General features: G+C 45.6%; 1 protein-coding gene across 1 annotated transcript in view; it reads left to right on the top strand.

Annotated features, from left to right (window-relative positions):
• Positions 1-25,856, top strand: part of LOC135366754 (protein-cysteine N-palmitoyltransferase Rasp-like) — a 202,980-nt gene that overhangs the window by 91,685 nt on the left and 85,439 nt on the right. The window contains exon 6 of the mRNA XM_064599627.1: positions 23,870-24,070. Coding sequence (XP_064455697.1) covers positions 23,870-24,070 — 201 coding nt within the window. The remainder of the gene's footprint in view (positions 1-23,869; positions 24,071-25,856) is intronic.

Below are 25,856 nucleotides of genomic sequence, written 5' to 3'. Positions count from 1 at the left end.
ACTGTGTTCATAACCTTTTAGTATACTTCTTAGTGACCACGTTTCCAAATGTCGATTAATATTTGAACCAAGATTGGGATTTAGCACTTAATTAACTCTGTTTTGCTAAACGGAGTACTTGTAACTGATTCATTATCACGTCACCAACTAACATTTGTAAAGAAGGACCTGAGGGCTGACTTCAATTATTATTAACCCTTGATCTGGGTTCAAAGTTAACCATGCACCATTGGTGTGCAGGGTATTCCAAAATGGCTAAATAATTTATTGCATAAGTTCTCTGTTACTGTAATTGAGATGCACTCGTACTTTTGTAAAGTACTTTTGACAGCTCTGCAGATTCAAACTGGCTTCAGTGTACACTACAAATGCATCATAACATTTGATTGAAATGGAATATAAGAGCAGAAGCAACGTTTTGTCACAACTCAAACTATATCTTTATTTTTTATTGTCCAGGGATTTAGGAAACAGAGTAGGACTTCCTGCCCTCTGATGTTTTGACGAACTTGATAGAGTTGCAAAACCTGCAACAAAATAAACAAGAGACGTATAAACAGTTTTGTCTTTTGCTTTTGAATTTAACAAGCTAGTTATATTTTTCCATTTGTTAATTTTTGTATTCTCTGTTGGTGAAAAGATTACAGGAACAATAATGCTGCAGATCAAACAATGACATGTCATCTTGATGAAGACGAGAACATTTCTTCAGGCATGCTAAGTGAGAGAAAAGAAATGTACAATGAAGATTGTACAAAAACAGCAAATCTCCGTCGACTAAAACTTTATATATGTGGATGTTACCACATCGTGTAGTTTCCATCCGAAAGTAGGACTAGGCAAGGTTGTTTCGTAGTTGTTGGTAGATTGTTGACATGTTGATATGCTATACGGTTACAGCACATCAATATAGATAAGGGGCGAACACAGTAGACATCGTGATGGCTGCAAACTCAAGTGAAGATTTATTCAACAGAACAAGAAATCGAAAGCATGAGTAGAGAAAGGCAGTGCCCATGTAGTGTATGGTGAACCACACTAATCTCTGAGAAGGTAGGATTGGGAGAGTAATAAAGAAAAATGACAGTTGCGTCCAAGATAGGGGAACTCTGCAAATTTAGGACCAATATGATGTGGTAACCTTGCATGGCTCACTACAGCTCTGACACACATTGAACAATTCCAGTAGCGGGGCTTCAAAGACAATGAACGTTCGCTGTTTCATTGGGCATTCAAGTGAATAGAGGATGCATCTCTAGAAAATTAATTAGCGTTCCTTAGTCATAAAGTCATAACTACACATCAACAGGAAGTATTCTTGTACCCTTCAAACAAGCTAGTAGTACTCATCGGTTTCTTCTCCTATTGTTGACGTCATACTAATGTTCTGCACCTGTCCAAAGCCTCCAAAAAATGTCACAAAGTCTGCAGCACGTAACAAATCTAGTGCTTCCAACTGTGGACTTTGCATACCTGCGTTCAGCTATTTCTGTCATGTCAACTTGAGTGCCTGGATCACACACACACGAAGCGGTCTTGCGCTACTTCAACACTGGAAGGCCCCTAAAATTAAATTTGTTGATGTTGACAATGTTGACTACGGGACAAGTAGGATAACATAAGTTAAATGGAATACGTCATCGCTATATTATAATTTATACATGTGTGACGCCTGTACGTAGCTAAGACGTTGTGTTGAACTCGTCACCCCGGTGAACCAAAATCACTGGGTACTGAGCATCAGTGTGCTTCGTTACGTCTTCGCAATTCGCCTTCTACGGGATATTCGTAGTCATCGGCAGTAACATGAGCTCAGCACACACGACACGACTGCTACATCTAATGACCGAGTGTTTCGAACCACATTCGTTTTCGCGCACTCTCCTGACGAATCTTGTGGTAGAAAATGCCCGCCGCCGATGGTGAACGAACATGATTTTTGCATCCCCCAACACCAAAACTACACCTGCATATGTAGGTCTCTCGAATAATAGACACAACAGCCACGAACATGTCATTCACTTATACTTTCTGGTTTCTGCTTCGCGCGACCAACATGACCATTCACGACGTAAACAATAAACGCGATAACACAGATGGCCTTGCAGATGGCGCGGCGGATCGTACTCGTAGCGGCGAAGTAGCTGAATGCTATATTGGCGTAATAGCTATGGAAGTGAGCGTCATTTTTAAAATGGCGTTTAGCTGTAATGTGCGGCAACTTTGTTCTCTACAAAATTAACTCTCACGTGGTAAGGGTTGACCAATCCCTGGGAGCCCTGGACCCGAAACCCAAGTTGCTCTTTTTCGCCGTTCGCTGGCAGCACCGTCCATGTTCCGGCGATCTTCAAAATATTTATACGTAAAAAATATGCCGAATTGAGAAGTAATGCTTTCTGTGTCTTATCAAACAACGATGTTGTGCACGACAGTGGGCAAAAACATGGGGGTTATGTTTCACTTTTCGGTCCCTTTAAAACATCCGGGCCAGTACCATTTTCGCAGCAAGCGCTGCTTTCTTCTCCGGCTCTCCAGATGTCCGGTCCAGGAGTTGCTGTGACATAATTGTAGAACGTCGCTGCGCAAACTCTTGGGAACTACCAATTGATCTACTACAACTCCTTTCCTATCCTGGTAGTGGCGGTACAAAAGCCCGTCCCTCTTGATGATTTTTACGTTCTTTCTGGCGATCCCTTCGTGACTTCCGTACAATTTCGTCAGTGACCCCTCCTCCCTTCGCAGTTCCATTAGGGGATCCCTGTCCACTTTAATGAGGTTACTTAGCGCCCCACCTGTGGGTGCTGGTACACCTCCTAGGCTGTCACCCTGATCTTCCGAACCACTTTCGTGGGTTACATTTTGCGAAGACGACATTTCACCGTCATTTACGTGATTGTTTCGCATCTTCGCATCTGCTTCCTGCTCTCGCGCCACCTCGGCGTCTTTCAGAGCCCTCGTCAGTGCGCAAATTGACTCTGGTTCCCACTTCATCCCCGACTTCCGCATTAAATGTGCTGTTCGGTTTCATAGCAAATACATGTATTTGTTAGGGAGCCGGTCGCTTACTGCCGCTTCTGTTTTCAGCTCTCCAAACGGACCCTTCGATGTCACTTCGGCTACTGGAAGACACACCGTTTGCTCTTCCATAACCTGTCTAATCCAGGCGCATTTCCCCAAATAGTTCTCTTTCGAGACAAAAGAAGGGTGGACTAAGTCTTAGCTGGCCCCACTGTCTCGGAGCACACTACACGGTGACCCGTTTACCTCTAGCTGATACAAGCACGGTCTCATTAGGTCATGTTCACTTTCGCTGTTTTCACTTTGGTAGACCATCCGTTAAGCCCTACACCCTATGGCGATATGCCCTTCTTTATGACATTTGCGACAAACTATCGGCTGCTTTTTCTCGAGAGCTTTTGCGTTCTGCCTGTCGTCGCGTCCGTCCTTTCTGTTCCGTTCCCCTTTCATTTGGCCATTTTTAGGGTTTTCTTCGTTGGGACTTTCGCTTTACTCCCGTTTGCGATCCGCTACTGACATGCCTTGTCTGGCGGCTGCCTTGACCGCGTTAGCATGAATTCCTCTCAGAGAGACGTATTCATCGGCATGGTCCGCGGCTGCCTATATTGTATGCACTCCTGACTTGTCGCGAACCCAGTTTCGGAATTTCTCTGGTATTTCCAGGAACAATTGTTCCAATAGTACCGCTTCAAAGATCTTCTGAGCGTTCCCGAACGTTTCCGCACTTTTCATCCACTCGCGTAGGTTACGTAGGTCGATATCAAATCCTCGTTCTGCAAAGCGGCTCACGTTCCTACCTGTTCCATCACCGAACCTTAATCTAACCGCTTCGTCCGAAAAACGCCCTTTCGTCCGAAAAATCGAAAAAAATGAACGTCCGAAAAAACGAAAAACGGAAACGTTTTAGCAAACTTTGTTATACCTTGTCATAGATTCTAGCGTCGTCTGCGGACAGACGTGCTACGCTGTCCGTGGCTTCGCACTGTAAAACTGTCATCAGTCTTGGCGGCCAACTTTCTTCGGCATGGCCCTGTCTTTCACACGCCCGTTCCAAATTAACTAGGAAGAGCCCAATGTCTTGCCCAATTTTGAACGGTTGTAGAAATCTAGACATATCTACGTTCTCTACTCTAGTAACTGTTTGCTGACTCTGGGACGGGCCACTTGCTACCCTTTCAGTTCTACTTCTAATCTAATTCTTTCCAACTCTAGAAGATGCAATTCCTTCCTCTGTTTCCTCTGTTTTTTCTCGCTCCATTTCCTCTTTGCTCGCTCTTTTTCCTCCAATGGCCTTGAGAGTTTGATTTATGTCATCATCGTCCAGCTCAGCTTTTACGATAGCATCTATAATGAGCAACTTCTTTGCCGTGCTGCCTATACTGATCCCAAATTCCTTGTACACGCTATGCAAATCAGTCCACAGCAATCGTGTGAGGTCAATGGGGCAACTTCCCGTTTGACAGCGTTGTTCTCGCTCAGCTCGGACGTACCAGCTAAATACCCAAACTAATACTATCAGAGTCCCTCCCAGATAGATTTCAATGACCCACAAATCTAGCCCTGGCCAAGTAACGACAGTAAGGTTAAACCACTCACCAGTTGCGCACCGAAGTCATGGATCTCATCGCGTCGCCGGTCACCAGTCGAGCATGTTGGACGATCGCGTCGCTGCCACCCAGTAGTTGCGAATAACTGACTTGATAGCGTTGCCGAATCCCAACACCCTGGCAAGAACGAGGCGGAGGCAGAAGAAGCAGAGAACCAGCGTATACTTACAGTCGTTACATTGTGAAAATAGAACACAGTGGACCCACAAGTGGCCGCTTAAGTAGCCAGCCGTCGTGAGAACGAGGTCGATCGCCGTAGACAGTGCTGCGAAGCGGACAATGGCCGCCCTTTCATCCCCACTTGAGAGTGTAGTTTGACCGATGGGGAAGACGGCTTCCCGAGTCCGGCAAGATGGCCAAAATGGCTAGCAGCATACGTCGTAACAAGACACTCTAAGAAAAACGGGTAGAATTTTGTACCTTCGCGAGTAGAACTGCGTTGCAACCACAATTGTACTCGCTCGAGTACAAATGTATGGGTAGAAATGTTTCTACTGCTGCAGGCACAACTGTCAGTAGAACAGTTGTACCTGTACAGTCAAGAAGTTCTACCGGTTGCAGTACAAATATTCTACCACTAGGGTAGAAGAGTTTTACTTCATTCGGCATATTTGCTGTACTCCTCTGGTAGAACATTCTCACCGCAGAAGTCCATCTGTTCGACTCCGCGGAGCGGAACTGTTCTACTATTGAAGTATAAAAGTTCTACTCCCGTAGGTAAACAGTTGTACTTGTACAGTCTAAAAGTTCTACCGGTTGCAGCCCATGTTTTCTACCAGAAGAGTAGAAGAGTTATACTTCAGTCAGCCTATTTGTTCTACTCGTGCGGTAGAACATTCTCCTCGCAGAGGTCTATATATTGTACTCGACGCAGCAGAGCTGTTCTACCATGGAGGTGTAACGGTTCCACACCTGTCGTTGAGCATATCTACCGTTTGGAGTACAAATGGCCATCCGAATGTTTCGACAGTTCTGCTGTTAACCGCAGAACTGTTGTGCTGCTGGGGTCCAACAGATGTATGCTCTGGGGTGACGTGGTCTACTGGTCGAAGCGTTCAACCATTGGAGTTTAACGGTATATTGCATGCGATCAAAATGTGCTCTCTCCCCTTTGTGTCCACTTGGTCACTTACAGTAAACGGACTGAAGTTCCCAAATGTCACGCCACAATTACGGGTTTTTCTAAAGGGCATGTGCAGTAATCCGGATGTTAGAAACCTTGTACTACTGTGCGTGTTGCTCCATGCAAAAATCAGGGTGTCGGAGCGAACCGAAAACCGGAACCGAAAACCGAAAAAAAAACGCTATTTTGGTGCGAACCGGAACGGAATCGAAACCGTATACGTTTTTTTCGCTCAGGAGGGAAACCGAAAAATATATTTAACGGTTTTCGGTCCTAGAAAAACTTCGCCGGTTCGAACTACGGATAGGCGAATGAAACAGACGTCGTGTGCTCTGAAGTCATGTCATGGATACTATACGAGGGTTACCGTTACGGTGGAATGTATGTCGATATACTATGACCCTTAGGCTCTCTTTGTAATGGCTTATCGTTCGCGCACGCACACAGACTTAGAGGTACATGTGACTCTCTAGCAATGTGCCGTAGTGTTCGTTTTAAGTTGATCCCCCCAAACTCTCCTCAACTAAACAGCGACTCAAGGGGGCTGCATAACGGCTTCTTTATCGGTAATATCGCGCAACGCGACCATTGTTTGAGAGCAGCTAAGTTGAATAGATTTACGTATACGCGAGGGCAAGCCCGTGCGAAGTGGCAACTCTTTTGTGGACAGGACATGAAGAAAATAAAACGGAGCCGTCGAGCGCGTTTGTGAGTGAAGGTGTTCCCCGATTTGCGTCGTACTCGCGCGGTGGTGCTTGCTGGCTACACAGTAGCAACAGACATTCGGATGGGACGCGATCGCTCCAACCCAGCAAGAAAGTACTTTACGTATGACATCACGACAAACAAGTCCGTTTGTAGCATGCGCTTCAAGAAAGGAGGAAGAACAGACCTACAGGACATTTTGAACAGACAGTAACCTACAGGAACCAGGAGCTACCAATTTCACAGCTGTCCATTAATATTAAATACCATGTATGCGGAATAAACGGGTTTACATTTTGTAATATTTATTTTTTGTTGTGGGGATGAATATTCCCAGCAGAAGCGGAAGCGGTTAAAAACCGGTATGAACCGTTATTTTTTTGCTCCGGAGCAGAACCCGTACCGGATCGTTTATCATGTAACCGGAACGAAAAACGTTTCGGTTCGACACCCTGGCAAAAATCGACAAAGGACTGTGAGACGAAATAGAGTAAAACTATTTACAATTTATTCAGCACGCCAGGCTAGATATTGCCACCTTCACTGATGTTGCCAATGGGCCTACATCTACCTTAATCAGTGAACTAAGCAGCTGAAATGTGGATGCCGCCTTCGGAGGAAATTTCATGTTTGTCGCCCAGAAGAGAGACAGAGTCGTGGCCAGGGCATCGCAGAGGCTGATAGCACGTATCCTCATGTCTTCTAAACACACCGTGAACGTGGCGTCCTGGAGAATGGTGCCATCATACCCAATGAACGGGTACACGTAACGCTTTTCCGCCTGCGACAATGAGCATGCATGTGAAATCAAAGAGAAAATAACTACGAATAAAGCGGGTATTTATGGGCAGCATTAATGTGCTTTCCTCTATATGAAGAAATGGTGTAGTGACGTTGTTCTCATACGGCATAATCGCATGAATGGGCATGACGTACCAGTATGTCGATGGAGGCCTCCCTTCTTTCCTTGACTTGTGCTGGTAGGCAGAGGATGGCAACATCTAGTAGCGCACCTGCGATATGTTTGAGTAGAGAAATGCAAATGTTATCATAGGAGCAGCAGAAAGCACAGCGCAGAGAATGCCTAACCAAAAGTAAAATCAGGCGAACCCTCTGAGGCCTCAATCGTCTCCAGCCCTTTGAAGAAAGCTTTCATGTGCCTTTCATGTGCCGTTTCTTCCGTGCCAGACGTACGACCTCGTCCTTTATTCGGTCCATGGTGCTTTGTAGCGTAAGGCCTATTTCTACACCCGTGAGGTATTGGAACTCCATTTGAATCTGAAAGAAATAAGACACAAGGAATGTATTTGTGCAAACAGTGGCTTGCTGTGGATGACTGCATACATGCTCAGGATCCTTGAGGGCAGGATACCGTTGAAAAATCTTATCAACAGGCGGGTTCTGAGAGATCCACTGCTGTCTGTGCTTTGCAGTTCGTTTCATGCTGTCGTGCACTATAAGCGCACAGGGATCCCTCCTAGCCATCTCCTGTGAGATGATAGCCATGTGAACATTAACGCTCTCATCATCTTCAGCGTCTGCGCAGCTGCTTGATTCCAACGCCTGCATGTTGAACGTTAATGGTCATATCGGACGAAGGGTGAAAGTGTTTTTTGAAATGCTGACACAATGTAGGAACCTACCTCTGCTCTTCTACAGACCCTCTTCGGTGCTGGCGGGCTACCTGAAGGATCAGGAAGTTGCCTTCTCTGCGATGTCATCGAGTGACTTCCACTCAGCATCCGTATTTTTTGTCGTTCGTATTTGCCCTTGGATATAAGGGCTGCTTTCCAGGACCCCTTTAAAATAAAAAGTTAAACGTTAATGAACACGACATAAAGAAGGACATATTTCTTCATAAGGAATGAAGGAACGCAGCACAACCCAATATACGAAGTGTCCAGCCCATTGCTGTATCTTTTGACGAAACATGACCAACAGAAAGATACGCGGTGAGTGGGAGTTTGATCTTGGGGCACCCCTACCAGTAATTTTACACGATATTCACCACACCAAATATGGGGGATGTGTTAATTGAAGAGGGGCAAAAAGAAACGTTAGTCTGACAGTGACAACAGTGGAATGGCTTTCCAGCTCCAATCAGAATATATGTGCCGCTCGCTTGGCAAACTTTACAACTAAATTGAAGTTAGGGACTACTAAAATTAAATAAAGCGATCAGCACTGCTAGAAAAGGGTGCCGACAACGAAACGCAACTGACGGCATCCTATTCCGACGCGCACATGTGTAGAAAAAAGAAGAGGGAGGCGAGAAAATAACAGCACGCAGGGTGGGACACATATGGCGCATCAGCTCGTATCTGCAACCGTGAGACGGGATATTTTGCCATTTCTGTACACAATATTCCGGCCACTTTCCCCTACTATCGCAATGCGTTTGGTCAAGAAAAGGGCTGACTTACATGTGGAAGTCCTACTTTATCCGCTAGCGCCGGATATCTTTTCACTAGCTTCCGTGACGCCACCTCGTATAGCCTGCTGCCTGTAACACTGATTTCCACATGACAACAATAAGAATAACAGTACCATTGGGTGCTTGGCAAATATTAATATCCAACAAGAACAGGACTTGGAGGACCAATAAAAGTAGCTTCCATCTTCAGGGACTAGTGATCATGTGCCGGAAACACATCATGCATGTGAACGTACCCAATGTATCCACACGTGTCGCGGTACAGATAGGAGACAATCCTTGCCCTCTGGTCAAAATACTGCCCTTGCTTATGTGCGGCAGCGGCTTGATGTAACTCCGCTGGCAGCGACGGGAAGACGTAGTCTTCAGTTGACGGCCGCGTAGAGTCAGGCGCATTTCCTTCTTGTGGACCAAGTATATCCTCCTGAATTCTGCAAATATATCTTTATAAACTCTTTGGAAAGCTTTTGAAAGGGGATTTTTGGAAAGTCCGCACAACTTCACTATGTCATGGGACACACCTTATAGGCTGCTCGTCTTCAATCAGTACGCGCGCCTTGTTTTCAAATTTTGTGCTGTCCGTGATTTCCACGTATGTCTGAAAGTCCTCGTCGTACACCTGTGCCCAGAAAAAGAATTATATATATGCATGTAACGAACCCCTAAGGAGTCCATCGGGAAGCGTTCTGGTCAACCTGTTTTAGAACATCGACTACTAAGATGCCGCGACAACAGTCGAATATCAAAGTGGTTGGACGACAAGACGCAGCGCACGTGGCACGTTACGAGAAATTGCTGCACACAGGCTAAAGCGGGAACTTCTGTTTCATTTCCGTTACACAAGCGGGCGGCGTTTACTCCCCCACCCTGGATATTAAGTAAGACTCTCACTTAAAGAGTGAGAGGGATACTTCGTAGGCCTTTAGCACGTGTCTCACTTTGTTAATTATTAACTTGTATCAACGTTTCACGTGAAACAGCTCATGAGAACAGACAATCCCGCGAAAAAAAAACGCAACCCTATTCATGAATATGCAGAGGCTACACAACATGCGAACATGACAAGCGTATACACAATACCCAGAAAATAAGTTGTTTGTAGTACGAGCGGGACTAAGACTTACCGTAACTTTTTTCGCAGAAAGTTCTTGTGGTGCGATGCTCAGAGCCGCTGCTATAGGGGTGATCAGGTCAGAGAAGCTACATCTTTCTTGTCCGCTTATTACCGTGTATTCACACGAGCGTGTTTTCTGACGGCGCAGCGACTGAAGGAGCGAGAGGGGTAAATGATAAGGCGCTGAGGCTACGCCCTTTTGGAACGCCTACACAGATAGTGTTCCAATGTGCTGTCGGCTCAGATGCTGGGGAAGCCGAGCTTCGGCGCACGTCGGCTCAGCATTAATTTTATGTGCACGGCGCTTGGTACACAATGGACGAAAGAAAGCGAAAATTTGTGGCCCTTGCTTTTCTCATATTGACGATAGTGAATGCTGCCACGAAAAGAAGCGGTTCAAGAAGCTATGGACGAATGAATGGTTGCTGAGGAAAGAGTACGGTCTGCAAAATAGCCTTCTACGGGAGCTACGACACGAGGACCCATTTGTCTACCGCAAGGTTTTGAGCATCGATGCGGCCACTTTTAAATACATTCTGCTCCGCATAGCAAAGCGCAAAAGGAGAGTATAGAGGCCAATATGCGGGACAGTATACTAGCCAGTCATCGTCTTTCCGTAACCCGTCTGCAACAGGTTCGTTCGAATTATGTGCGCTTAAACATGCCTCTAAATGCATAAAACGTTCGTAAATAAGAGTGAGCGGGAAATAGTGTAGGAGAGAGTACTGTGAAAGCTGTGCGTCGTCGTTTTTTACCGTGACTCCGCAGCAGTCTGACGGTGTTGAGTGTTGTGTAAAGCAGAGACGGCTGTGGCGTAAAGGTCGCACCTTTCGAACACAGTAAAAACAGCTTCACCGCATAGCAGGTTCTGCGCCAACCATTGCCGTGAATGATTGGGCTCTCACTTCTGATTGGAGGACAGAGTGTAGCGTACACCTTTTTGTGTCAATTGTGTGTGTGTCTCTGGTGGTCCCTCTGCTGTACGTTCCGCTAAAGCAAGAAACCTTGTCCTCTTTCTGCAGGAGGGAGGTCTTGCTCAACGGCCCATCTGATACTTTGCTCTCCCCGACGAACTCATGCACCCTCAACGCATCTCCACCCTTCATCCTCTATCCTCCATCCGTCTTGCTTTTTTTTTCGGCTAGCTTTGGTAGCTTCCAATTCCTGCGTTTCATTGGCCCCATTGCTTTAGACGTTGGACAGGCCATGTTTTTGTGTCTACTACTCATTCCCAGTGAAACGTTCATCGCGTATACCGGTGGCATAGCGAGGCAGAGTTCACACCCACTCAAACAACCCTTATGATCTGTTTCTTTTTCTTTTTCTCTTTTTTTGGTGGGGGTACGTTACCGTCCCATACATACATATAACATTATGGAACAAAACGAAATCCACGAATTGGCACTTTTTGCATATCGCGTTATATAGGAAGCTCCCCTGGTGACTAATTATGAAATAACGTCATGACAAAGCGAGACGTCATCACGTAAGTGTTGCATCTTCAGCACTATAGCTTTGTAGGGGTAAAGCACGTTGCTCTAAAGCGCTGTGGCAGTTCTCAAACTGTGTGGCCGCGATGAATGGGAAACACGTAAGAATAGTGAAACCGCGGAAAACTGACTCCCTTTATTACAACTGATCGTTCTCGTTGGTGCTTGTCAGAACACGATGTATGCACATAGTGGCCTCCCGTGAATGCGCTGCATGACGTGATGATGACCCCGGGGTGCTGCCATGTAGGCGTGTGTAATGACAGCCCTAAAATATTATACCATTACATGGTTAATTTATGATGCCAGACAACTATGAATATGCGTGACCCCACAGTGGCCGGCTTGGGGATAAAATTTTGCACCCCTTTGTCTTACCCGGCGTGCGATACTGCTCACACATTTCTCGTTTTTAAACCAAACTGCTAGCGTCCTGAGCCGATACCTTTTGGTTTGGAACGCGAATGCTGCCAACTCGTTATTATTAATTAACAGCAACTGATACAACGACTGCGCCGTGAATATGGGGACCCAAAAAGTGTTTTATGTACACATCTACCGTTGCTTCGACATCCGGGTGTCTCTTTTCCATTTCAAGAGCGATCTTTTCCCACATGGCATGTTTCCTCGGTACATTTCGGTTTTGCTCATCGGCAAGCTTCCACAAGATCGGATGTTGCTCTACCTGGTGTAATAGATAAAAAATAATAGAGCTTGTAACATTGGCAACAGAGGGTGGCTTTCTTTTTCGCTCCGTCCTCCTTCTGCGCGTCAGTCGTCAGATTCTGTGCCCCGCGAACAAACTATCCGTGTGCTTCTTTCTGACGGACGGAGCTGCTGAGCGCAGTGATGTTGCACAAGGCTCTTTGATAGCTCGCCAAAAATACAATAAAAACGTGCGCGCTTCATAGATTCTGCTGTGCGATAAGCTCCGCCCGCGACCGAATGGTTGGATGATTGCGTGATAATGCCGATACCTCCTTCTCCTCCTTCAGTCGCTGCGCAGTCAGAAAAGGCGCTCGTGTGAATACACGGTTAGTAGCTTCCGAGAGCCGTAAGTCACAAGCACTTTTATGGCCGCCATGGAGAGCTTCCTACACCGGCGAAAAAAAAGGATGCCTTGCTGGTCCAACTTCACATCTGGTACTGCTGGCCCCTCGAACCGCGATGGCGGATGCCAGTAGAATGGGACAATAATAAGTGCTGTCATTCATGTGACGTTACAGAACGCAAGGTCATCCTTCTTTGCCTTTAAGTAATCCACCGGGATGAATGATAGCCACTTCGCGAAACAGTACGACCCGTGCATTGTGCTTTTGGGTCACGCCGAAGTTTAGGAGGATATCTCGGTGGGGTTTGCCCAGCCCTTTGTTCTATCAGTGAGTTCCACGAATTGCCACGTGTAGTAACCGGTGCATTCCTGACCATAAGCGTTGGCTAGGGTGGTGGTGTGCAGCAGGGCTGGTGTACTCCCCCCCCCCTCCCGGACTTGCATGAGAGGGCTGTACGTAGAAATGAAGTTTAAATGGGAAGCGTGGTTGGACAGAGCCTATATATTTTAATGAAAATCCACAATTTCCCTATAGATGATTTTAGCTGTGTGCACAGTACTACCATATTTTAGCGTTGTTGCAGGGAACTTGGGCAATAGCACCTTGATAACATGAACGCCATCCTACTCAGACGCATCCAACATTATCAATTCGAAAGCTGTCTGATCGAAGCAAGAGCATTTCATCGAAAGCCATTTGGCCGAACGTCATTCAGTTGAATCTGTCCTGCCCCACTCAAACATTCATCCTATGCATGGTTTTGCAAGATAGGGGCATGGACAGAACCTATTCGGAATATTCGGAAAGTATAATCTTGGCACTTGGTTGGTGCGGTGGACGTTTGACTGCCAGTGGGTCATACGCCAATTATCTACATAGCGTTAGTTAACTTTTTAATAAGCGGGTTTTGTGGCATCTGAAAAATACCTAAATGCCGCACAGTTGCGGAACGTTGTCCGTGGCTTGGGTGCAGGTTTATGTGCTAGGGAGTGTGATATGTTAGGTTAGGAAGGAACGTGGAAGTCCGTCATAGTTTGAAATTTGTTGACATATTCACGTTGCGAGCACGAAAACAACGCGAAACATCATGCATTCCGCGGCGAGTTATGGCAAAAGATATGGAAGAAAAAAAAAAGCGAAAAGCGCACCAGCTTGCTGTTCAGTTTTATGGCCAGAATAAGCACCTGACGCCCGTCCAAACTGAACACCTCCCTCAAAAAGATACAATCAACCGCTGCCTGTGACATGCCGCATTAGTAAAATCGAAGGTCTTATCCAACCATTTTATCGCAATAATGAACATTTTTTATTGTAATAGGCACGCATGTAGTTTTTTTAACATAGCGCTTCACAAAGAGAGCGATAAAAGAAAACTGACGGTCATTGTAACCTACTCACGTTAGAAACAGATGTTATTTGTTACATGGAATATGTTTGTTACTCAAGTAACCGAAAAGTAGCGCTCGTACAGCTTGTATTGGCGCTGTGTTTTGCAATAACAACAACAAAACATGAGACTCTGCATATGCGCGGTCTACCCAGACCATGAACAACCCCCCCCCCCCGCACACACACTCAAAAGTTACTCGCCTTGCAGCCCCTGCAGAAGGCGACACCCACATCCACCCACCCATCCCACCCCGGTACCGACTATCTGGATAAACCACTGATCCAGCCGCCTATTGTCCTGTTTGGTCTTCGTTTCAGGATTCAGGATTTTTTTAAATTTTCCACAAAATGTACAGTTATTTCACTGTCGCATTGGGACCACTAAGTTTGCTCCGCAGCTAGGTACTGCGGGTGAATATCTAACCAAATTGTCACGAGCAGGTAATTTTGTAGATTTTTTTAGGAAACCTCAGCATAAATGTGATATTGGAGCCTGCTTATTGCAAGTGGTCTTGCGTCAGATATCCAAGAGCGCTGCCGAAACGATTCAGTCCGCTGAGTTCGCAAGACCACACTTTTATTGAATAAAGTGGCAAGTTTCCTAATTTTTGTTACGAAGGCAGCTATTTTATGCACCGAAATCGCGCACTTTTTGTTTCGTGAAGCAAGCAGACACATATCGATGTCATTGTGGCCGATTTCGGAGTCGAACATCGGGTTTCCTAATTTGTGTTGGCAACAATGCACCGCAACATAGCGTCCTCCTGCCTGCGCTGGCTTCCCCGTGGTTATTCTCGCCGGTAACGTTGTTCGGGTCGTCAGACTATCATTACAGTCAAGAGATCTACATGAAGCGGTGCGTGTCAAACTTGGCTATGTCATGAGTGTCACTAATTGCCGAAAGTGTCATTTCGTGTCGCGACGACTGATCACCGTAGTGAACCACATCTGGTCGCATCATGCTTGGGAACCTGGCTTCGCCGTCACCTGTGGCATTGATGGCTGCCCAAAAAGGTACGAAGCTTATAGTGCATTCAAGAGCCACCTCTACAGAAGGCACCCGGAAGCACTCCGAAGCCATGGGAGCAACTTCGGGAATGATGACAGAAGGCATGCTGGAAGTCCCGTGGAAGGAGCCGCGTGCGTCCCGGCGTCCTTGAAGGACAACGCATCTGACGGAGAGGTCAATGGCCCCGCCGTTAACGACGACGAAGCTGCAGGACCAGAGGAATCGGTGTCGCTCGAGAGCTTTTGCAAAGAGATGAAGAAGTCAATATGCATGTTTTTTTTTTTTTAATGCAGCGGAAATGCACAACTTGCCTCATAGCGTGGTTAGTGCTCTGTTTGAACAATTCAAATTCATGCTGAGCCACATCATCAAGTCATTTGCAAGACAGGTGTCAGGTCGACTGTCAACACTACCGCTATCAGAAGATGTCCATTCAATCTTAGATTGTGACTTTCTCATTGATATTTTTGATGGGGTTGAAACACAGCACCAACGACAAAAGTACGCCAAGAATAATCTGCCGTACGTGCCACCTCAGGAACATGAGATCCCCGGAAGCAGTGAAACATTTCAATATGTACCGTTGGCCCCTTTGCTCGAAAGGCTCTGTGAGCTCCCAGAAGTTGAGGCCAGCTTGCGTGGACATCCTCAGATATCAGGTGACAGTGAAGGCACCCTGAGAACCTTCATGGATGGTTCCCTCTTCAAGGAACAATTGCAAGCAGTCATCCCAGACGGAAGCCAATGTACAATTTTTTTACTCCTATACTCTGACGAGGTGGAAATTGTGAACCCGTTGGGAGCAAAACGTGGGAAGCACAAACTGCTGTGTGTCTACGTCACACTTTTGAATATTCATACAAAGTACTGTTCAAAAGTGTGGTCAATGCACCTCTTGGTCCTTGCTAAGTACACCTGTGTGCAGAAGTACGGACTGTCAGAAATACTAAAGCCTCTCATGAAAGACTTGGTGGAGCTGGAATCAAAAGGCATCTCTGTAGTGATAGAAGATGCCATGCAGCACGTGCAAGTTCGTGCTTTTGCCTTTTGTGGTGACAACCTTTCCTTGAACAGACTTGGTGGCTTCACATGTTGTTTCAGCAAGGGAAAAGTTTGTCGGTTTTGCCTTGCCTCCAAGAACAACCTTGCAGTGCTTACAAGTGAAGAGGACTGCAAAGTGCGTACCGTAGCAATGCATCAAGAACATCTGGCTGCTATTGCTATCAACAGTGTTCCTTGTAAGCGCATGTATGGGGTCAACTGCTCATCACCTTTGCTGGAGCTTAGCTATTTTGATGTGACTTCTCAGCTTCCTCCGGACGCTATGCACGACATTCTGGAAGGTGGCTTCGAGCACGTTCTCAGACAAGTTCTGCGAAGCCTTCTAAATGATGACATTTTGACATACAAAGATTTAGATGCCATATTCTCGTTTGACTACGGTTTCCATGACAGGAGAAATCAACCTGAACCATTGAGCGTACTTTCCTGACTGACAAAGCTGGCTTGCTGGGAACGGCATCACAAAAATGGTGTCTCCTGAGGTTACTGCCACACATGGTTGGCGACAGTGTCCCCGCTGAGAATGAGGACTGGGAGCTCTTGCTACTTTTCCGTGAAATTGTGGACATCATTTTTGCACGAGAAATCCCTCATGAGTATGTTGGCTACCTGCAGGTGCAGATACAGGAGTTCCTCGTATGCTTTACGGCCAGGTACCCTGACGCGGCAGTGATCCCAAAGTTACACTTCCTTGTGCATTACCCTCGCCTTATTGCTTTGCTGGACCCCCTCCAACAATATTGGACGATGCGATTTGAAGCAAAACATCAGTATTTTAAACAAGTTGCATCAAAAATTAAGAACTTTCGCAATGTGTGCAAAACCTTAACTGCAAGGCACCAGCTTCGACAGTGCTTTGAGCTGCAGAATGATATTAATGGGGAATTCACATCAACGTCAGCTAGAAGGCGTGTACAAAGTGATATGCTTCCTCCATGTGCGCAAGAACTCTGCGAGGCAGCTGTATATGAAGTTACACAAGCCACTGTCGACACATGCTGTTACCGTCGGAATGATGTTCTCATCTTGGAGAAGGGACCTGTTCCTGTCATGGGCCGTATTAACAGCATTTTTGTGTCAGGCAGTAATACCTATATTGTTGTCAATGTTCTGCACACAGTCCAGTTCATAAGGCACAAATTTTGCTTCTCTGTCAAGGCCACACAGTTCCAAAAAAATGATTTCTCCAGGAGACGAAGCAAGTCACTGTCCACTTGATTATTACCATGGCGGTGCAGTTGTAACAAAGTGGGCAGTATTTTGAGTACGGCAAGTCACCACTGTTAAGTAGACGTCTATGCGGGAGCCACGTGTACACACGGCAACAGCATGCCTTAGATTCAACCAAGTGGTGTTGATAGTTTCTCGCTACAGATTTATAGTTCCTTATTTATTTAATTTTTGCTTTTTCATTTGCTTCAGTTTTGCCTGTTTGGTTGAATGTGTATATGCAGTTTAAATGTCTGAAAATTCGGCAGTATCGTTTGTAGAAAGTGGATCCCGTTCGGCCTAGTCCTTTTTCATATTTTTGTCATGCCTGCTCAAATATTATTGTGTGAAAAAAAGAGGTATTAAACTGCTTTGAGTTTTTATGCAATTTAGTCGTGTTGTCTGGTGCTTCACTTGTACACTGTGTGCACATTGTAGACACACAACTACGCACTTTTGGCTGTTCTCCTAAATTGTTTCTGATGTTCTATAACAGTAATTTGCGTGACAATGTCCTGCAACACATTATTTTGCTATTGATCTTCTTATTTACTTCTTTTGTGGCAGTTGGTCATAATCAGAACTATGCAAAAGAGGAGAAATTTCAGGAAATATTAGGTTGTGCACTGTCGTTGTGCTGACAGGAAAGTTCATCCAGGATGGTACGTGTGGAAGTAGCGAATCAATTCATACTCTTACAGTGTTCCCACCGTTTCCATGCAAACTTTTCTACAAGGTACGCAGTTGAAAAACGTTATTCAGAAATTTAAAAAAAAAATCAAATCAATCACATTATACATGACAGAGGAGAACCCTGAACTTGAGCAATGACAAAAGAACGACACAACATGCAGGGACTAAACTAGCGAGTAAAATTTATTTGCTGCTTTTCAGCCTTCGTGTCGTGTCGTCTTTTTTGTGTCTTGTCAGGTTCAGGGTTCTCTTCTCTCACTGATGTCCACCAGGTTGCCGCCATCTTCGCTGTCTTGTCCCCTTGCGTGCATTATTGAATTTAACTAGTCAGTGATGTAGTTTAACGCCACGTGCATACAAATGTGAACACCTTCTAGCCATTTTATAGGCGACGGATGCTTAGTCGAGCTTGGAAAAGAATTGCCATTGCGTTACCATTTGGCAATGGGCGTACCGGTGAGGACGGTGTCGGAGGAATTCGCAGCGGTTACGAGCAATACGGCTGCTTTTTTACCATTTACATACAATCGGACAACGGGAATCGGAACCACCAATCTGAAATTTGGTATTCTATTTATGCTTCTTTTGTGTGTGTGTGTGTGTGTGTGTGTGTGTGTGTGTGTGTGTATTTATTGAAGTGGGCGCCATCCGTAAACTTGCATCGGCGGCTGTCCTTTTTTTCGTTGTTTATTTTTAGCTTTTATGCATTATGCTTCTATTATGTTAGGTTCTATGTATGTATCTATTATGTAATATTGTGCTGCCATAGGTTATTAAGTCCATATTGTGGCGGATTTGGAGGGTGCGAAAATTTCGGCCAATAACTGCCGTTTACATCCCATTTGAGACGAATTTGTGCTCGCAAAAATACTATATTCGCAATTCGCAAAAATATTTTTTTACGGCATGGTAGGTAAAAAAAAAATATATATATATATATATCCAATAGCGCCTGAACGCGTGTTGCCGCGCCCCTCTTCGTCAATTGAAAAAGAGAATATGTCTTTACTGTCAATGTGTTTGATTTTCTCGGTGGGCGAAGCAGAGAAATTTATATCGGAGCGCAGCTTCGGGTGTCCAGATTCCGCGGCGGAATTGTGTTTGAAAGGCTTCGGAAGGTTCACGATCAACATGATCATACCCAGCGGGTGCCAAGAAAAGGAGGGGGGAAAGAGTGTGTGTGTGTACGTGTGAATGCTCATGCTCTGTCCAATGGCATAACCATTGCGACGAATATAACTACACTGCGTTGTGAATGCTTCCCCTGTTCGCACGAATATGCTGGGCGTGTCGTCGACCGACTTCCTCCTCGCGAAAGGGACGAAAAAGAAGCAACCCAAGAACGAAGGTCATGAACCATGTGGAAAACTTTTTTTTTTACATGCATTTCCCGAAACGGTAAAATTTATAGTGTTCAGTTTCCTGTTTGGGACGTAGATAATACTCCTTTGTTTTGCCCCCTGCCTTTGTTGGGTTGTACACCACTGTAGACCTAGCCCGTCTACAAAATAGAAAACCTCTGTATTTGATAAGCTTGACATAAATTACATTTGACTTTGCATATGTTATTTTGCTTCCTGTGAGGCATAAATAATCCGTGATAGTAAGACGACCTGAGGGACCATTTTCTATCTGGCCATTTCTCCCGAGACCAAGTTTTGGGGCCCATCTGTTCAATTCATTGGACCTTCAGCCAACACATTGTAACTCACCCCTAAGGATAAATAGGTAACGATATTCAATACTCCGAATTAGTCCATGTTATTTTTATGCAATACGCAGACACAGTCCACGGCACATCCCAGAACAAGACGGATCGCACCAAGCCGCCATTATCAAGCAGGCTATGCACGACCCTGTATCCCGCACCTCTCTCTCCCCACTACCTTCATTTAACGACGCCCCGCAACGCTGTACAAAGCTGTCCGTAAATCCTCCAGCCACCCTGGAGGAGGGAGGAGGAGGAGTGTCGTTGGGAGGAACCCGAGAGGTCTGCCTGGCTGGTTAGGCGGCATGTTTCTCGGAAAGGGAAAGGTGGTGGAGAGGAAGAGAGGAAAGGGTGAAGTGAAGATAGCTGCGTCCATGGGCCGACTTCAGGGGAACTGTGCCGGCATACGCCTATTACACATCTGAGGGAAAACCCAGGAGAAACCCCAGACGGCACAGCCGGCCCGCGGATTCGAACCGCGGACCTCCCAGTCTCCAAGCGCACGCGTTACCGCTGCGCCACCGGAGCTGGTCCACAGCCACCCTCATCCCCGAGTTCTACTCCTTTCAAGCGGTTGTACTTCTTACGAGCGATCTGCAGCCCTTTCCTAAAAGGGAGAGGGGAGCAAGGGAGATGTAGGTCGACAGATGTACTGGGCGAGGATAAAGACCGCGCGAAAGGTAGAAAAACAGCTCTTCTACCCGAAATGGTACAATATTCTACCCGTTTTTCTTAGAGTGAAGAGCTATGAGAGGATAAATACTGTCGTGTTGTCTTACCTGAGCATATAGGAAGTTAACAGTTCCGGTTCAATAAGTGTGGGTGAACTTAACATTAAACTCGGAAGACAATAAGAATAGAAGAAGAGAGACCCAAGTCCACACCACACGAGGTATCGCAGACCTGGGCCACTATAGGAAAAAAAGCTAAGGAAAGTGGAAAGATTCCTGTAAGAGTGTTAGTTGAAGAAGATGGAAACGGAGCAAGGAGACTCTCAGTCTAGGCTGACCGCACCTTGCCCCTACGCCCCCCACCAAAGTGTCACATCCCTACGCTGTGCCGATGAGAGCCAAGAAGCTCGAAACGGTCGCCCACAGCTGGGATGTGACACGCTTGACTTACAAACACATACCTCACGTGCAGACACGGAGCATACGCTCATTTTTCTCTTTGTATCTGCACTTGCTGCATTTGCACTGTGGTCTCGAGAGGTGTTGTGAACACCTTGGAACATTGATGCACGACCTACTATATACTGGAGACCTGGACAAATGGCAATCGCCGATGGGAGGGCCGGGTCATGGGATAGTTATGCGAGTGACCGCTGCTAGCGCACATAGGATTATTGGGGAGAGGAAATGACCTGTACACTATTATCATCATTACCACCGTCGTTCGTCTCCTACACAGGCTGTTGCTAAGCGCGCGCTACTCTCTTCCGTACCTCTTCGTCGATGTCAACATAGCCAACCATACATTACCGCGGTGTCGGCAAATCACGTGGTAGCAAATAGTGCTAGGTAGCGCCAAATCCCACAGCAAAGCGGCGATTGCCAGAACTACTACCACGGTGCTGGGGGCTTCGCAGATGTCCGAGTCTCTAGTATAGTAGTATGTCGTGCATTGATGTCTCACAGAGACATACTGTTCGTGCCTACCCTATAGAACGTGTCACGTCCCTACGCCGTGCAGATGAGAGCCAAGAAGCTTGAAACGGCCGTCCACAGCTGGGATGTGACACGCTTGGCTAATAAACACATACCTCACGAGGAGACACGGAGCATACGCTCATTTTTCTCTTTGTATCTGTACTTGCAGGCTTTTTACTGCGGTCTCCAGAGGTGTTGTTAACACCCTGGAACTTTGATCAGTTTCTACGCACATAGCAACACACATTGCGTATGCGCATGCTGTTGTACTTTGCACACATTTTATTGAAAGAACAGAGGTTATTGCTGTAAAGTAACGGATCAGCAGATTAACCCATTTTAGGTGACAGATAAATGTGTGTGTACATGCTAATGAAGCGAGCAATTTACGTTTACCCAGGACTGGGAAACAGGAACGGAAGCGAAAACAGAAGTCCGCTTGTAACCCCTTTTTTTTTTCAAGAATCGTGACGAGAACGTTACCGCAATTCTCTATCGCCAATTAACTGGAACCCTATCCTGAACCGAAAAATGAAATTTCGGTTACCTGTTCATATGACTCGGTTCAAGCGTGAACGCAAACGACATTGGATGCGATGTATCGCTTTACGATTCTGATTAGTTGTGTATAGTACGAGCTTGTGGTAAAGTACATCTCTTGGTCATCTATTTTTCATTCAGAAGTTGTATAGACAACATACCATCATATGCGCTTGAACCCATAATCGGATGACATACGCATCGTATGACATGTATTGTGTACGTTCCTTATGAGTTATGAACCATGCTACTGTGATCATTTAAGATACCAAGCGTTGGACGTTTTTTTTTTAATTTCCACGTCTGTTTGCATAACCGCTGAACGCGTGCAGTCTTCTTGCCTTGTCGCTTGTTAGAGCAGGAACGAAATTAATGCGCACGAGATAATAGATTCCGCAACAAATTATTTTACGTGAAATGTCGCAAACGGCAAAAGTGTGGCGTTCCGCTAGGAACGCTGCACGCGCATTTCGGCTTCATCTGTCAGTATTTATTTTTAACTTGCTTCGCTACACGAGGAAAAAAACTAAGGACGGAAGAAGCCAAAAAAGCAGGGATTTAGCGTCGGGTGTGTTCTGTAAATCAAGTAAACTAAGTAAAGTGACTGCATATCTATAAGTGTGCCTTCACTTTCCCGGCGCTGTTTTACAGTAGTCGTACCGTTCGGCACTCTATTCCGCTGGTATATCACGTCATCCTTTTACACGTGGGTGCAGCTTTCGGCCGTTCGGCCGTTCTTGATCTTGGTCGCGGCATTCGCACATGCACAACACTCACATTTTAAACATATTTGGGCTCCATTTCGTTTCTTTGAATGCAAATAACGACTCTGAAGGAGTTAGATAATCACAATCTTGTCCTGATTGTGTGAATATGTAAAACTTGTTACTCTTTGTGTGTCAAAATTAACCGGGAGGAATCGAAAAGCGGTGAAATACCAAACTGTGGTACAAGAACAGGGAATTGAGCAAGAAACTGATGTTTTCTGCAGAAATCATGATGTTCATCTCTGTTTTACTCCTTCAGTGAACTCTGTCACTCAGTACACAAACAACAGAAGTGTTGATATTATTTGCCACAACTCATGAACTTCTTGGTCCAGAGCGTTGTTATTTGCAGATATGATTTCTGACAAAATTTCCCACAGATTGCATATTCTGGAACTTGGAGATCGATATTTTTGTTCAAGATACAGGCGTATCTTCATGAGGTTTCTGCTGTTTGCACCAATTTTTTTTTGTTCCCAAATTAATTTTGGAAGTACATGGATAGCTTTGTTTCTAAAACTTACATCATTCGATAGGGCATTCATTTGGCTACAGTTTGCTATATAGCAACATATTTTGAAGTGATACCGTCAGCCACACGAAATATATTTGTCAAACCACCTAAAAATGGCCACTTTTGTGGCGGGAAGGAAAGAGTTAAGCGTGTCGTTCGTGTGTAAAGAAAACGTTTGTTACTGCGCTACCCGTGTGTTGTTGTTCGTCTTCTCGTCTTTGCGTTTAGCGCTTTTAATTCGCATTGCCAAGTGGCCTGCGGGGCTGTGTGCTGCCTGTTTTGGCGGATGTTGAAGGGCGATGCATACTGGACCGACCTCGAGGAACATGTGCCGACATTTGCCCTAGCCGACTTTGCCAGGGAACTGAGAGTGGTGCCTGGGTTCGTACCCTGGTCCCCTCAAAGCCTCGCGTAATGTCATGGCCGCCACCTAGCTGGTAGCCTTGAATGTAAAGGTAGAAGCAGTATATTTACACGTAACGTGTGCCAGCCTATTTGTATGGCTCAATATAGGACTGCGGATAATTTGGACCACCTGAGGTTCTTTAGAGGTGCGCAGGAAATCTGTGACGCACGTAGCTTTAAGCAATGTTTACCTCCCCCAGATTGATACCGTCCTCGGGCGGGATCGAATCCGCGATCTTGAGCTCGGCAAGTCAATACGTAACCGACTGACCTGCTGAGGCCTGCAGCCCTTGAAGGTAGAGCGTGAAATGCAGCCCAATGTTTTGTGAAGGTGCCAGTGACCTGTGAGCAACTCACACGCTTCTTCGCATTCTATTTCAGCATATGTACAGACACGGGGTTGACCAAGGCGTCCTGATTGATGTCGGGCTGTGCTACGCTTTGATGCGCAGCTTGAGCTTTGCATTGGATTGCATTGAGAGGGATACGGCACCGCCACTATGGAAAACATTGGCTTACTATCTGTATTTACCCAACTTCTTTTGGGGCCCTCTTATGAACTACAGTGACTTTGAGCAGGAGGTAAGCAGCAAAACGTCTTATGTTCCTCGTGAAAACGATATTAAATCATATATACCAAGGATAGGTGCTTACAGGCCTTCGATTAAATTTGTACAGTTACTACTGCGTTCCATCTTAACCTGTTTACCAGCCTTCTCTTACTGGATCCCAGGCTCAGCATCGAGAATCAGAGTCCCAGCCTGTGCACGCGTCCCCATATAGTCTAGGTAATCAGTGTGGTCATGGCCGATGTTCTTGCCGCTCCAAGGTTCCATGTGTGTGCTGAATATAGTTACTTTCTACCATTGTACCACTACGTTTTTCAATCATTTGATGCTAATACGTTTTGGTCAATACAGCTTAACGTTGTCTCGAGAGGTGTAAACGTTAAAAAGCACAAAACATCTGGGAAAATAAACTGTTTTTCATCCTCTCAATGAACCAAGAGTGAAAAATATGCAATTTTTTTTGGACGACGTTTTTCGTTTTTTTTTTGTTTGTTTTTTTCAGTATCATTTCGAGTGTGCACTGGCAGTCCCGTTTTTGTTTGCAGAAGGCAAGACAGGTATTCCAGCGCGAAGCAGGGAAATAGCAGTTCATCGTTTGCAGAAATCGCTTTCGGATAGCAGTTATATGTCTTTGTGCACATTCCCTGTGGGTTTAGCGAACCTTAGCAAAGGAGTTTCTCCGCGGGACATATGCACACTTGTCTACATTTCATCATGTGGGAATTATAGCCTCGAGGCAAAATGCAATTATTCTGCAAGTGTCATATAGGCCTTGTTTCACCAAGATCAAAGGTTGGTAAAACTTTTAGTTAACACTCAATTCTGTTCTACTCACTTCCTACGTCGGGAATAGTGGATGCTGTTGGGAGGGGGATTGACAGGGTGGGGCTGGTTAGGTTTCGAAATGCTGCGGGGTGTACTGTACCCCAGTTTTTGTGGTTGTTAAAGAAATACCTTAGTTCCACCATGGTACAATATAACAACTGTTCTTTCAGACAAAAGAAGGGAGTATGTATTGGGTCTAGGATTGCCCCAGTTCTCAGCAGTTTATACTTGTCTGAGGTGGATTCCAAAATTGAATGTATCTTTAAGGAAAGAAAGGTCCCTGTTACACGTATTTTTAGGTACGTTGATGATTACCTTGTTGTCGCAAACGAGGGGACGGGACTTGTTGACAATGTACGGAGTATTTTTGAGGGTGCTGCTCCCGATCTTCAGTTTACGGTGGAACGGATGAATGAGGGCAGGCTGCAGTATTTAGACTTGTTGTTAATTATGAAGGAGGAGCACCTCTGTTGGCGGTGTCAACAGAGGTCCATCAAGCCTATCTTGCCGTTTTCATCTAACCAGTCTAAGTTGGTAAAAAGAGGCGTTGCACAGAGTTGTTTAAAAACCTCCCTGGATAGATCGTGTTTCCATGAAATCGAAATCAGCTTTAAGGCACAGGTGGACAGATTAAGGAATGCGGGGTTCCCGGTTGATTTGCTTGTGGGGATCTGCGATAAAGTTCTGAAGTCCCGGGGGTCTAAGAGCCGGATGTTGAAAGAGTCTTTTTCCGGGGCCACTGTCATTCCCTATGTTCATAAAGTCCCGCATAATCTAAAAAAAATTGTCTGAAAAGGGGGGAGGGTTAAAGTGGTTTTTGGAGGGGGGAGGAAATTGTCTTCCCTACCTGGCAATAGTTAACGATGTTCGGGGGGTTGAAAAGAAAGGATGCGTTGTGAAGCATAGGGATAGATTTGTTAACTGTGTTTCTCATGTTGTATATGGAATTCCATTGTCATGTGGGTCCATGTATC

This window comes from Ornithodoros turicata, chromosome 1, assembly GCF_037126465.1.
Source record: "Ornithodoros turicata isolate Travis chromosome 1, ASM3712646v1, whole genome shotgun sequence".
NCBI lineage: Eukaryota > Metazoa > Arthropoda > Arachnida > Ixodida > Argasidae > Ornithodoros > Ornithodoros turicata.
Note: the sequence above shows the minus strand (reverse complement) of the source record. Positions and strands in the feature narration are given on the sequence as shown.